Consider the following 13,635-nt stretch of genomic DNA (forward strand, 5'->3'; position numbering starts at 1 on the left):
AATGAGGTCCCCCAAAGGATATTATATTAAGTAACTTATTTTTTAAAGCAGAGAACTATTTCTCGAAGTTTGGAAAAGGAAATGTTTACAGATTTGGAAGATGAATAGTAACTGTTCTGAGATTTGTGAGACGTTTTCCTGGGTAAATAAGATTTTAAAAAAAGCAATTCACTTATAAATTTTAAGTCCAAGTGAAAAGTATAAGTAAAGCTACACATCAGCTGTAGTTTAGTGTACTTTTTGTTGGTAAAATGACATCTTCCAGGGTTTGTAAAGCCTCTAGGGAACAATGAGTATTTCCTCAAAAAGTGCTTGCTATTGTCTTTTACTATTTCTTATCATTTTGGATGTGAGGATTCTCTTTACCTCGTCTTCCCTGATATGCTGCCCCCAAAATATAAACAAAACACCGAACACATTCAGGTTGTGTTTTCAAGTGAAACCAAAAAAGTCATTTTTTGGTTGAATGGGCTGTTTTTCCTGGTTATTGGCATGCATGTTAGAAGTTTAGAAAGAACTTTCATCCAGATTTTAAATTCAGACCCACCTAACCTCTAGCCGACTTCCACTTTACTAGGAGTTTCTCTGATTCGAAGAGTTCCTTTATTGATGCTGCTTTTGTTAGTGGATGGTTACTTTCAAAATGTACGGTGAGCTGCCTCACAGCTCAGGAGCCATCTACCCTTAGTAATCCGAGATTCTTTTAGACTTTGGACTAAATTCTTAATGCTAGATGCTTGTAAAATGCAGTTGTGCTAGAGTGGACAGGCTAGTAATAGCCAAGTCTGAATATATTTGATCATATGAAACCGCTGCCCAATGTTTACAGGCTCTATGTGAACTGGAGATTCTTACGAGGCATTGAGGCGCAATTCCTCGCTCTACAGAAGGGATTTAATGAAGTAATTCCACAGCATCTGCTGAAGACATTTGATGAGAAGGAGTTAGAGGTCAGTGTGTTCATGTCATGACATCTTCTAGTGTAACAAGGAAAGCTTAGGAATTTTCTGTTACTCAGTTTTAGGAGAAAGTTGTTTTCCTGGTGTTTTTGAAGTTTTATGGTGCAATGCTGTGAGAATCCTTATTCACAGAAAAAGTCTTCCCCTTCGGAAAAGCCTTTCATGCTTTGGAATTTCTACAGTAAGCACTCTCTTATATTGTGAACATTCTTAATTAATTTTTCCAAATTATCCTTTCTTGTTTTCAGCAGATTTCATGTCTTCTGTGTACATCCTTCCAGAGTTGTTTCCTTTTCCCTAATTAAGTGGTTATTGATTTAGTTAACTAAAACTTCATTAATTGGTCTCCACCATATGGAAATTTATTTGGAATAAAAGCCTGGGCTCAATTGGATTTACAGTAAGATTTGCAACAAGCATTTGGTAGATAAGATCATAGAAGAAATAATTTAAACGCTTAGGGTAAACTGTATTTAAACATCCTCAGTCTCTTTGGAAACATTTCATTACTAACTGTAGCTGTAATAAACAGTTAACCGTTTTTTGTTTTCTTTTAAAGCTGGCCCTTAAACCACCTTAGGTCTAGTTTTATAATTAAGACCTTTAAGAAATACATCTGAATTTTCACTGAAGTAGTTTGCAGAAACAACAAGGTTTTATTCTACCAGAGGTCCCAAGTTTAATTAGTGGCTAGGGATAGCATAAATATTTGAAGTCTACAAATAATGTAAAACATGATTTTATTCATTAACTTCAATGTCCTTTCTAACTAAATCCTTAACAGACTTGTTAGTAAACAAATCTAAAAAGATTGCTCCCATCCTCATTCCTTTTATGATTGAACTATTTAATGATGACGTGGCCAGAAGGACGCAGTCCAAAGGAGGAAGAACAGTGAGCAGGAATGGCAATAAAGCTGAAATACAGCGCATTTTCATCTGTTCATACACTGGATGAGGAGCATGGCCCTAAAATTACCACGCCTCTAAAGAAAAGAATTTAGGGAGGTGTCTTTTGTGTTACAAGTACATCTGTGTCCTTTGGATAACCACTTTCCTGCTCAGTGTGGCTGTGATTCAGTGATCTTTTCAGAACTCTGTAGAAGCCTTGTTGGAGATTTTATTCAGTAGGGTTGCGGTTCATTGTATAGTTTCTACTGCTAATGAAATTAAACTTTTAATAAAAACATAGGTATATATTTTAGTGTTATACTGGGTTAATATTAAGAATTAATTATAAAATGTAGGATTTGCAAGTTACGGTATGTTTTACACTACAATCATAATTCACCGTTGTAAACACGTTAGTCAGATGAGTTAGTCTTGGGCCCTCAGGAGATGTGAATATTCATAGTATTAGACTGATGTGGGTACAGTTCATCTGTACTGCCCCTGCATCAGGATGCCAAGCAGAGCTCTGTATCCGTGCACTCATGTTTTTTGTCCCTTGACACAACTTTGAGATTATCAAGCAGATTGTGTCACTCATTCAGTGAACATTTCTTGGGTTCCTGTGCATTGTTGGTTGCTTTCAGAGGATGTGGTGAAATAGGTGTTCCTACCATATCACAGCAGAGGAAACTGCTGGCTAAGGGACGTGAACTGAATTCCGAAATCCCAAAGCTACTAAGTGTTGAAACCAGAATAATATGATGCAGGTCTTGGGGAAGCCATGCATAAACTGTATTTACTCTTTGAGTCTAGTTTCTGTCCATTAAAAAAAGTTTAGAATTCTATGAAATTAGGAAACTTTCATCTTGTCACTTCCGTCACAGAGGTGCTTCTCAGACCCTGGGTAGGGAAACTGCAGTGAGTAGGGACCTGTGGAAGTTTTTAAAATACAGATTACTATCTCCCCAGACTCTCAGAATTAAAATCTCTGATTATAGGACCTGGTGTGTGTATTTTGAAAAACTTTGCAATGATCCTGATGTGTATCCTTGATTAAGAACCACCATATGAGAGCCAATACCGCAAATCTAAAGTTCTGTTTTGAGGAATTTTTGACTTAACTTGGGTTTCCACTGGCTCATATTTGTGCAATATTTTAACAGCTCATTATTTGTGGACTTGGAAAGATAGACGTTAATGACTGGAAGGTAAACACCCGGTTAAAACACTGTACACCAGACAGCAATGTCGTCAAGTGGTTCTGGAAAGCTGTGGAGTTTTTTGATGAGGAACGACGAGCACGGTTACTTCAGTTTGTGACAGGATCGTCCAGAGTGCCTCTGCAGGGCTTCAAAGCTTTACAAGGTAAAAACCCAGAGGGACTGACGATGTGGCACCACATGATTGGGGGAGGGAATCAGTATTTGGTTTATACAGATAGTTTACCAACCATGTGCTGATAAGCAGGTTGTCTTTTGCTCTGTTTCTTATCTGTAACTGTCTTGACGCCGCCTTCTCCTTCCTTCCTCCGTTCCCCTCCCCAGAGCCTTTTCTGCTGGGGTTCTCTGTGGTTGTAGTGAGTGCCCCATGTTAGAGACTGTCTGTGGTGAGGCTCTGCCTTTTCTTTTCTGGTCACCTTGCTTTTAAAGTCTGCTGCACCTTCCTACAGGGGAAGTCTGTTTGCTTCCATGTTCACCTCTCAATCTGGCGAAACATTGACCCGCAGGGAGAGATGCCTCTCCCCTGTACTTTTTTATTATTTTAATAGAAAGAGGCAGCATGAGCTGTGGAAGTCATTTGTTTGGTCAGAGCACTTTAACTATTGCATGGCATCAGGTCGTTTCTGTGCAGCCATATCCCGTGTTTAGGAATGTTTTCCGTGGACTAGCCGTTGAATGTGGGGACGAGTTGGTAATCTCGCTGACGATTGTGCTTCGTTGGCTGGCAGTTGCTTCCTTTACCTCTGAACCTCTTCATTTTCAAAGCTGCTGCTGCTGGTGATGACTGAGGATATATGAAGCAAGACTGGTCCATAATTCAACAGTGTTGCCCACGGTACATATGTACAGAGTCCACGGGGAAAGCATACTTTGAGTTGTGCTTACCTTCCCTATTTGGAGAACTCATCATTCTCACACTCCCCAGATGCATAAAGTGGAGTTGTATTTCTGCATACATTTGTATGGGATGTCTTATGTTGACTGAAATTTATTCTGTAGACTGCTCATCTTTTGCTCTCAGCCAAGTTTGAGTCATGAAACCTGAATATGCATTAAGCTGTCATCTTTTTGACTCTGTGTATATGCATTTGGTCTTGGATTTGCCCATTTACTTTTCTTTTCATACTTTTGGGACATTGATTTTTGTATAGAAGATAGAACTTGGCAAAGGATTTCAATCCTGAACTTTCCAAATTGAAATGCTGGTATATTAAGGAAACCAGCCTTATCTAAGGTCAGTTCCAGCTTTCAAAGCGCAGATTCTTTTCCTGCTGCCCTTTGGCAGCTCGTGTGGTCACCAGTGTCCCCGTGCCTAGGCCTGTGGTTTGCGCACCAGTTTTGTTCTGAGACTTTGGAGACTCACAGGCGCCTGCGCGGTCTGAGCCGTACTGACTTCTCCTGCAGGTGCTGCGGGCCCGCGGCTCTTCACCATCCACCAGATTGACGCCTGCACTAACAACCTGCCCAAAGCCCACACTTGGTAAGTGATTTTTGTTGCGTTTTTCTCCTCAGTCCATCTACGTAGGTGTTCGTTTCAAACAGGTTTGACTTTTCACTTACTGTCCTCACTACTAAATGGACCTTTGAAAAGAATGATAAGCAACTCCTTAAAGTGATTTAAGATTATTCAGAAATTGGTAGGAAAACTTGAGAGTGGTAATCTCTACTTTAGAGAAATAGAACCTTTTTCTTTTAATTTTCTGTGTGACACAAAGAGTGATGTGGCTGCATCAGTAGACACTTGCTCGGCCAGTTACTTGAGTGAACTGTGTACAATCTGATTTGCTTATTTCCAGCTTCAATCGCATAGACATTCCGCCTTACGAAAGCTATGAAAAGTTATATGAAAAGCTGCTAACAGCCATCGAAGAAACATGTGGATTTGCTGTGGAATGAACTTCAAGGACCTACCCAGGACTCTATTTATGCCCCCGACCGACAGCCTCCTTTCAGCAGAGTTCCAAGGAATGCTGAAACACAGGAAAATGCCCTCCCCCCTTTAAATTTTAGGACACTGTGAGGGGAAAGGACAATTTTGAAATTCCTTTTCAAGGAAAAAAGAGGTCTTTATGCTTTGCCATGAGGCCACATTCAGCTGCTATTTAAAATTAATATCTTGAACCTAAAGAATGCTGACTTTTCCTGCATTTCCAGAGTTAGGCAGTATTCTACACTTAAAGACTACTACTATTTTTCTACAAGGTAATCTACTCAGATCGCTTCACACACTTCAAGTCTCTCAAACGTCAAGACAACTTCAGCAGTCGGTACAAGTCACGTTGCATTTTGATTGAACACATGATTGGAACAGCTCCTGTACTCGCTCTTTGTAAAAGAAAAGAAAATAAAATTATTTTGAATTATTCTACCTTTGTAAACAATTGGCTAAAAGAATCATTATCTTTAAAAAATTAAGCCATTTACATGTTTAATTAACATTTTTCTATAGCAAAGCATTATATTCTAAAAGCATTATATGTTTCAACTTAGCCTAAGTGCGTCTTTTTTATATTTTTCAAGCATGAATTTCCTGGAATACAGCTATATAATTTTGGTTGTCAAATTCCTAATGCAACCATTTAGTCTAAACTTAGTAGCTTATTTGCTATAATAAGATGCATTCAGGGGCTCCCTGTTTTTAAGAGACTTAAAAAGAAATCCTAATTTTTTAATATTGAATCAGTATGATCAGGTATTTTGGATTGACTTTTCATCTTAAATGGAAATACTGCGTTTATATAGTTCCTCCAATCACGTGGCTGGGGTAAGATTTTCATTCTTTCGCTGGGTCAGCTTATCTTTAATATATATTCTATTTCTGTAAACCAAAGTCTCCTATGACAAGTGCACCTAATTTATATTATATTTTAATTATGGTCTAAGTTTCTCTCAAGTAAACCATCCTGAATCTTTCTTGAGCTGCTCATGGTATTTTAATCAGCTAAAATTATGAAAAAGGAAAAATTTTGCTCTAAAGATTATTTAGCAAGTTTAGAAAACCCTGCTTTTACCCAACAAAATGAAGTGGGGGTGATGGGGCAGGCAGGGGCTGTGATTACTAAAGGAACAGTGACTCTGACTCTATGGTATAAATTACTTTAACACAGAAGAGTTAATTTTGGAAGTAAGGGAATCCCAGTTCCCTTGGTGTTAAGAGATCAACATCTGATTTTGAAATACCCAGATTGAGCTTTCAAGGTGTGTGGCACGTTGCATGATCCAGAAGGCAACCAAAATTCTGGAATGAGGGTTTGGAGAAATTTGGAATCATGGGTGGAGTTTTAAATTCAGCCATCAGAAATCTCTACACTGTTCTGTTGTTGTTTTTTTTTTTACATTGATGTAAAATCAAGAATAGCAAATTTTGATGAGATAGCTTTGTTTAAGTTTGCAGCGTAATTATCAAGTGAATAGGCCCTTTGTGTTCTTTCATTTGACGGACTGGTTTTCAGTCTGTGTTCTTGGAGCCAGGAGGTTCTTCAGGGGTGCCTCAGAAGTACTGGTTTAAGAGAGGAAGGACAAAGAGAAGGAGAGGGAAGGCCTACTTGGTGTTTGAGCGGGGGCCTCTAACTCCCCACCCCCGCTCCCTTGACCCAGAGCAGCTCCAGGTTTTCTCTTTTATATATTGGGATTCCAAGTAAGCTTTCATGGAAGGCAGGGGGATAGGTGGGATAAAAGAAGTGGAAATTTTGCTGCTTAAAAAAAATGTTCAGAACTACTTGTGTAGTTTCTAAGTATTTAAATTTATTTCATTAATCCAAATTTGACTGCTACATGCAATCTAGTCATAATCGTAACTGTGCAGTGGTAATGTGCTTATTCTGACCTTTTTCTTCCCAAACACTTTGTGTTTTCCTACCACATTCTTTAGTACTGAAGAACATCTTGAAATGTACAGAGAAAGTTTCTATACGATTTGATTATCAGTAGTTTCCAGCTTCCACAATAGTACCTACTGGCTGCAGGTCCATCTCTCTTATTTAAAGCACTAGTGCAGTGTAATTGTGCCTACTCTTACAGCCTTTCAGTAAAAGTAAGGACACGATGAACGCTTCAGAGACGTCCTAACTGACGGATGCGGTGATAGTGAAATGCTGCTGTCACAGTGTATAATATAATGCCGGCAAATACCATCGCTTTTTGAGTGCCTTTTTAACTTTATAATAATGACTTAATGGAGCTTTAAAAGAAATAAATTACCCTCCCTAACAGTCTCTGGTATCACCAACATAATTTATAAAAGCATGATGATTTATATTTCATTTTCAAAATTGTTACCTGATTACTTCCAGATAGGTGCTAAGCAAACAAACCCCCAGTGTGTCCCTGAACCTTGGACTTGCACCTCACGTTGAATGTGAATATTTATTTCCACACGCCCCTCTTGACTGGGTTTTCCTGATCCTTCCCCTAGTTATTTCCGATGCGTGATGTCACCCTCCCATACATTGCCTGTCCACCACGAATGCTTAACTCTGAACAGTGCTTCCCTTTAGAGCTCACGGGCGGGACAGAGGTGAGTTCTGTTTCCGAGGGTCTCGTTCTTGATGTAAAGAGTGTTTCAATAGTGCTGTGTATAGTGTACATTTTGTTTTGCACATAGTTTGTTGCCCTGAATGGGTTTTATTTTTACCAAGTCTTTTGTTTTTTTCTTGTATTTACAGTCCAGAGCACAAGTTTCCTTTCTTTTAAAATTACAATGTCCTTTGCTTTATTTTACAACACTAAGTCTGCATGACCGTCTGGTGCATTGAACTGGCCGCACTGATGGAGTTAGGGATGGTCCGGGCATCTTTACAGTGTGGTAAGAGCAGCTCCTGCTTCCGTTGTCAGCTTAGTGTGTCAGCGGGGCCTTTGTGGTATTTAATGTTCTCATGTTAGGGTGATGGTTGTACCAAATGCTGAGTTGTTCTGTTTCTAGATGTAATTAGTTCACTTAATGTAATATTCTTCCTTCTCTCAAACTGACTTTACAAAGTTTTATCATTTTCATTGTATTTGTATTTATTACAGAGTGTTTTAGCTTTGATATTCTTTGTATTTTCACTCAGTTGTTACATGAGCTTTATCAATAACATCTGTATAAATGGTTTTTAAAAATTAACTATGTATGTGCCCATGCCGAAGTTGAGCAATAAAATGAATGCTGTTTGCACTGTCACAGCATCAAAGTTTTTAAAGAATATTCAGTTTATAATGAATTGTTTTGAAAAAATTTGACTGGATCTATGAAGAATGACAGCATATAAGCCATAAAATGAGAAGTTTAAGATTCACATGCCTTTGTTAGTTCACGCCTTTGTCACCTTGCAGAGCTTCAGAGAGCTCAGGACGCCCTTCCTGTCTCAGGTAGAGCAGAGAAGGTGCTCGTTTTCTCCTGTCATGGCAAACTGCTTGGCTGGCAGGGGCCGTTGGGGGCTATCTGGGTTGGATTCTGAGGCTGGTCTGGGCTTATTGGGGAAGAGTGTTCCAGTCCTGTGACGACGTCTGTCAGGACTGGAGGGCAGAGCTATTGGAGGGGCTTCCTTTGCTCCCTTGGTGTTGAGCAGTAAAATCCTTAAAATGAAAAGGAGAAATCAGGGCTGGCCTGGTGGCACAGTGGTTAAGTTTGTGCACTCCGCTTTGGTGGCCCGGGGCTCACTGGTTCGGATCCTGGGTGCAGACCTATGCACCACTGCTCAAGCCATGCTGTGGCAGGCGTCCCACATATAAAGTAGAGGAAGATGGGCACAGTTGTTAGCTCAGGGCCAGTCTTCCTCAGCAAAAAAACAAAAAAGGAGGAGGATGTTGGCGGCAGATGTTAGCTAAGGGCTAATCTTCCTCAAAAAAAAAAAAAAAAAAATCAATTATATTTTTCCAAGAAGCCATGATTTTAAGGGTCATGATTCACAACTCTATAATATTAGTGGATGAAAGTCCAGCTAAATAAATACATGGGTGGAAAAGAAAATGGATATGATGTTTTTTCATTGGAATATAGTCTTTGTCTCTCCACAGCATGGGTCACACAGAAAGGAATGTCTGGGAAATGCAGTGGAAGTAGTAGTGGTGTATTAAAGTTCAAAGAGTGGGCATGGTGTCCATTTTTTATATCCTTTTGAAATTTATTTTTTTGCTTTGTCTCACACTGTCACATTTACAGGTTATTATCTAAAATTTGTAAGGTTACTTACTAGAATTTAGTACATTATTTTAGTAGTAGTATAATCTGTAAGTTACCCAGAAGTTTGATTTGGCTAATATGTGGTAGGATTTTCTGCTGCGTGGTGATGTGAAAAGGTTGTCCCTTCATGTTAACCTTGGCACCTGCTGCATTTATTTGTACTTTATATCCCAAATGCTCACAGTAGGATATATGCCACAGACCCAGAGCCTAGTCACGGGATAGAGGTGTAGTCATGCGTTGTGTAACGATGGGGCTACGTTCTGAGAATGCATCATTAGGTGATTTCGTCGTCGTGCAAGCCTCGGAGTGCGCTGACACGGACCTAGATGGTGTAGCCTACTGCAGCCCTCGACGGTACAGGAGAGCCTGTTGCTCCTAGGCTACACATCTGTAAGCATGTTACTGTGCTGAACACTGTAGGCAATTCTAACACAATGGTAAGTATTTGTGTACCTAAACATATCTAACCACAGAAAAGGGAGAGTAAAAATACAATATAAAAGATCAAAAATAGTACACCTATCTAGAGCACTGACCATGAATGGAGTTTACAGGACTGGGTGTTGCTCTGGGTGAGTCAGTGAGTGAGGAGTGAGTGGTGAGTGAATGTAGAGGCCCAAGGGACATTACTGTACACTGCTCTAGACTTTAGAAATACTGTACACTTAGTCTACACGAAATTTGTAAAAAAATATTTTTCAATAAATTAGCTTACTATAACTTTATTACTTTATAAACTTTAAATTTTTTTAACATGACTCTTTTGTAATAACAAGCTTAAACCACACATTGTACAGCTGTACAAAAATATTTTCTATCCTTACTCTCTATTTTCTTTCCTTTTTTTTTTTCGGGCTGAGGAAGATTTGCCCTGAGCTAACATCCGTTGCAGTCATCTTCTTTTTGTATGTGAGCTGCCACCACAGCATGGCCACTTGACAGGCAAGTGGTGTAGGTCTGCACCTGAGAACTGAACCCAGGCCACTAAAGCAGAGTGCGCTGCACTTGACTACTAGGCCACCGGGGCTTGCCCAACATTTTTCTATTTTTAAATTTTTCTATACTTCTTTGTTAAAAATTAAAACATGCACACACATTAGCCTAGGCCTACACAGGCTCAGGATCATTAATATTCACCAATAATGGAAGGTCTTCAGAGGCAATAACATGCATGGAGCTGTCATCTCCCATGATAACAAGGCCTTCTTTTGGAATGCCTCCCGAGGGACGTGCATGAGGCTCTCCTTGAGGAAGTGTCACTCTTTTCAGAAATATGTCCATGGTGGTTTCTTTTTTCATCATAGATTTGCTTGTAAGAGATCATGCACCATGAACAAGCTTCTCTAGTAATGAAAATGTTGTGGTGTTGGGGGTCCATGTTTTCAAACTTTTTAGGAGCTTGCTGAGGTCTGCAAAAGCTTCTGCTAAACCGTGTGTGAATTTTCTTGGGGATTCTTATTTTCTTCTGCAGTTTCCTCTTCCCTTGCCTCTTCTTCAGCTATGCATTCCTGCTGCAGTTCCAACAACTCCTCACTGAAGTCATGGATGAACCTCTTGAATGTCTTTTTCCAGAAGCCATCAAGAACCAAGCGCAAGCAAGCTTCTTGACGCAGTCGTAGATGTTGTGATCCTTCCAGAATTGCATCAGTGTCTTCCTCATTTGCAGCAATAGCCTGGGCAAAGATCCTCCTCAGGTACTAGGCCTTAAAAGCTGCTGTAACTCCTTGATCCACTGGTTAGATCAAAGAGGATGTGTTTGGAGGGAGGAACATAGCTTTGATGTTGGGAGGAAGATCATCAGTAAAAAAAAAAAAGGAGGGAGTCTGGGAGCGTTATCAACAATAGACAAAATCTTCAAGATGTGATTCCCCAAACAGTCCTCCTCCATTTCGCTGGCATGGCAATTCAGGAGGGCATCTTGGAAGAGGAGCTGGGTCATCTGTGACTTCTTATTGCTCCTGTAGTACACTGGCAGTGTGTGCTTACTGATGTTCTTGAAGGCCCTGGGGTTCTCACCCTGCCAGATGACAAAGTGTTTCAATTTGCAGCCTGCAACATTGCCCCAAGCAAGAGTGTTATCCTGTCCTCAAAAGCCTTGAAACCTGGCATTGACTTGGCCTCCTTCTGGATCAAAGTCCTTTCAGGCACCCATCTCCAGAAGAGGGAGGTTTCACCCATAGTGAATATCTGCTCTAGCAAGCAATCTTCCTCCACAATCAGCTTATCTGGAGTTTCCAAAAGTTCTTCTGCTGCCTTCACATCAGCGCTCGCAGACTCACCCTCACTTTCACATCATGTAACGAACAACGATTCTTGAATCGTTTAAAGCACCCAGAGCTAGCAGTAAATTCAAAATCGTAGTCGGTCTGGCCTTTACTTTCAGCATTGCAAACGAACTTTTTGTTTTGGCCGTGACTGTCATGGTGCTGAGAGGGATACGCTTCTGTGTCTGGTCTTCAATCCAGGTCTTCAGAAGTTTCTCCATGTCTGATATAGGCCCTTCTTGAATTTTGTTAGTCTCGTTGCCTTCAATGAAGCAGATCCGTTAACAGCTTGCATCACTTTGTTCTTGTTCTTCAAGATTGTAGCTGTGGTGGAATGGGACATGCCTGGCTGGCAAGCAGTAACCATCACTGATTTCCCACCTTTGTAGTCCTTAGTCACTTTTAATTTTGTTTCCAGGTTAGTCATTTGATATGGTCTCTTACTGGCAATATTAGCAGGGGTTTTTGTACGCTTAGGGGACACAATGAACAAAACAACATGAGATTAAATTGGACACGAGAAAATGATGCAATCGAGATGTGGTAAACGTGCAATATATGAGGCTGCTGCCAGCGTAACACAGCATACTCTTCTACAGTAATTTTTAAATTTTTTTTAAGATTGGCACCTGAGCTAACATCTTTTGCCAATCTTTTCTTTTTTTTTTCCTTCTTCCTTCTCCCGAAAGCCCCCCAGTACATAGTTGTAGATTCTAGCTCAGCACAGCCTGACGAGCGGTGTCATGTCTGCGCCCAGGATCTGAACTGTCAAAACCCTGGGCCGCTGAAGCAGAACGCGCGAACTTAACCACTCGGCCATGGGGCCGGCCCCAACTGTGAATTTTCTTTTATAAGAAAAAGTTCATGCTAACAAAAAGTATAGTAAATACATAAATCAGAAACAATCATTTATTATCAAGTTTTATGTACTGTACCTAACTATGTTATACTTACATACAACTGGCAGCACATTGGCATCACCAGAAACATGGGAGTGACGCGTTCCACTACATTACAAAAGCTACGACGACAGGGGATAGGAATTTTTCAGCTCCATTATAATCTTACGGGACTACTGTGGTATAAGCTGACAAACAGAGATGGCAAGCAATAGGACACATTGGAGTATATGAGGAAGCCATTTGGTGTAAACTTAATTTGGCCTGACTTTGTTTTTCCAAAAGGGCCTGATGGGGCCATCAAGCATGCATTGTATATCTGCTTTAAACATTTCCTATGGCAAGAACAAATGCCCTTAAGATAAAGGTGCAACTTCCCCTCACAGTGGCATTTCCTTAAGGATAAGCATCTCTCCTTAGACTAGGAACTGATTACTGTGCTCACCTTTGACCACCCAGCTCGAGACAGCAGACCTGCCACCTTGCTGTGTCTGAGACAGCAGACCTACTACCTACTGTGTCCATCAATCACTGTGCCGACAGAACAGTCTCCTGACTACTGTAAAAGGGACATTTCAATCCTATGTGAAACATCCTCTTTGAGGGTATATAACCACTCTGTACACCCCACTTCTTTGGTGCCCTTCCTTCTTTTGGGAAGGCAGGCACAGGGCCATGGTCCTCACATTTTGGCTCAGAATAAACTCACCCACATTTTCATTTATAGATTGGTTATGGATTATTTTCGTCAACAAAGTGGTGCGTTGTTGACTGAAATGTCGTTATGTGGCACATGACTATAATTATACAGAGAAAGGGTTATGTTCCTAGGTTAACACTCTTAGCAAACTAGACAAACCAGATTTTAAAGTTAGATTTTATCAAAAGGTATTTACCCTAAATGTGACTTGTTCTTTATTCATTCAACAACTACTATGTTCTTATGAGGTGTCAGGCTCTGTACTAGCTGCTAGGGCTATAGCTTTAGATGGCTGTTCAAAAACTGACCTTCCCAACTAGGGCTTCTAGCCTATGTCTCAGTAAAAGCTGGAGCTCACACTTAAGTACTCAAAATGCAATTTGTGTACAGCAAAGAAGTCGGTCATGATGGGAGCAGAATTAAATACCTCACGTCAGCAAGGCCTCAAATCCAAGACGTGGATTTTGAAACAACTAGCTTTGCTCCCCCACCCCCACGACACCCCAGATCTTAGAGATACTTGTCTCTAGGACAGGC

General features: G+C 40.3%; 1 protein-coding gene across 2 annotated transcripts in view; it reads left to right on the forward strand.

Annotated features, from left to right (window-relative positions):
- The window catches only part of SMURF2 (SMAD specific E3 ubiquitin protein ligase 2), a 115,555-nt gene extending 107,303 nt beyond the window's left edge, over positions 1-8,252 (forward strand). For both annotated transcript variants that reach the window (XM_023652198.2, XM_070227043.1), the window contains exons 16-19: positions 830-950; positions 3,013-3,214; positions 4,474-4,549; positions 4,866-8,252. In XM_023652198.2, coding sequence (XP_023507966.1) covers positions 830-950; positions 3,013-3,214; positions 4,474-4,549; positions 4,866-4,965 — 499 coding nt within the window. In that variant the 3' untranslated portion in view covers positions 4,966-8,252. The remainder of the gene's footprint in view (positions 1-829; positions 951-3,012; positions 3,215-4,473; positions 4,550-4,865) is intronic.
- Positions 8,253-13,635: the final 5,383 nt, after the last annotated feature.

Source organism: Equus caballus, chromosome 11, assembly GCF_041296265.1.
Source record: "Equus caballus isolate H_3958 breed thoroughbred chromosome 11, TB-T2T, whole genome shotgun sequence".
NCBI lineage: Eukaryota > Metazoa > Chordata > Mammalia > Perissodactyla > Equidae > Equus > Equus caballus.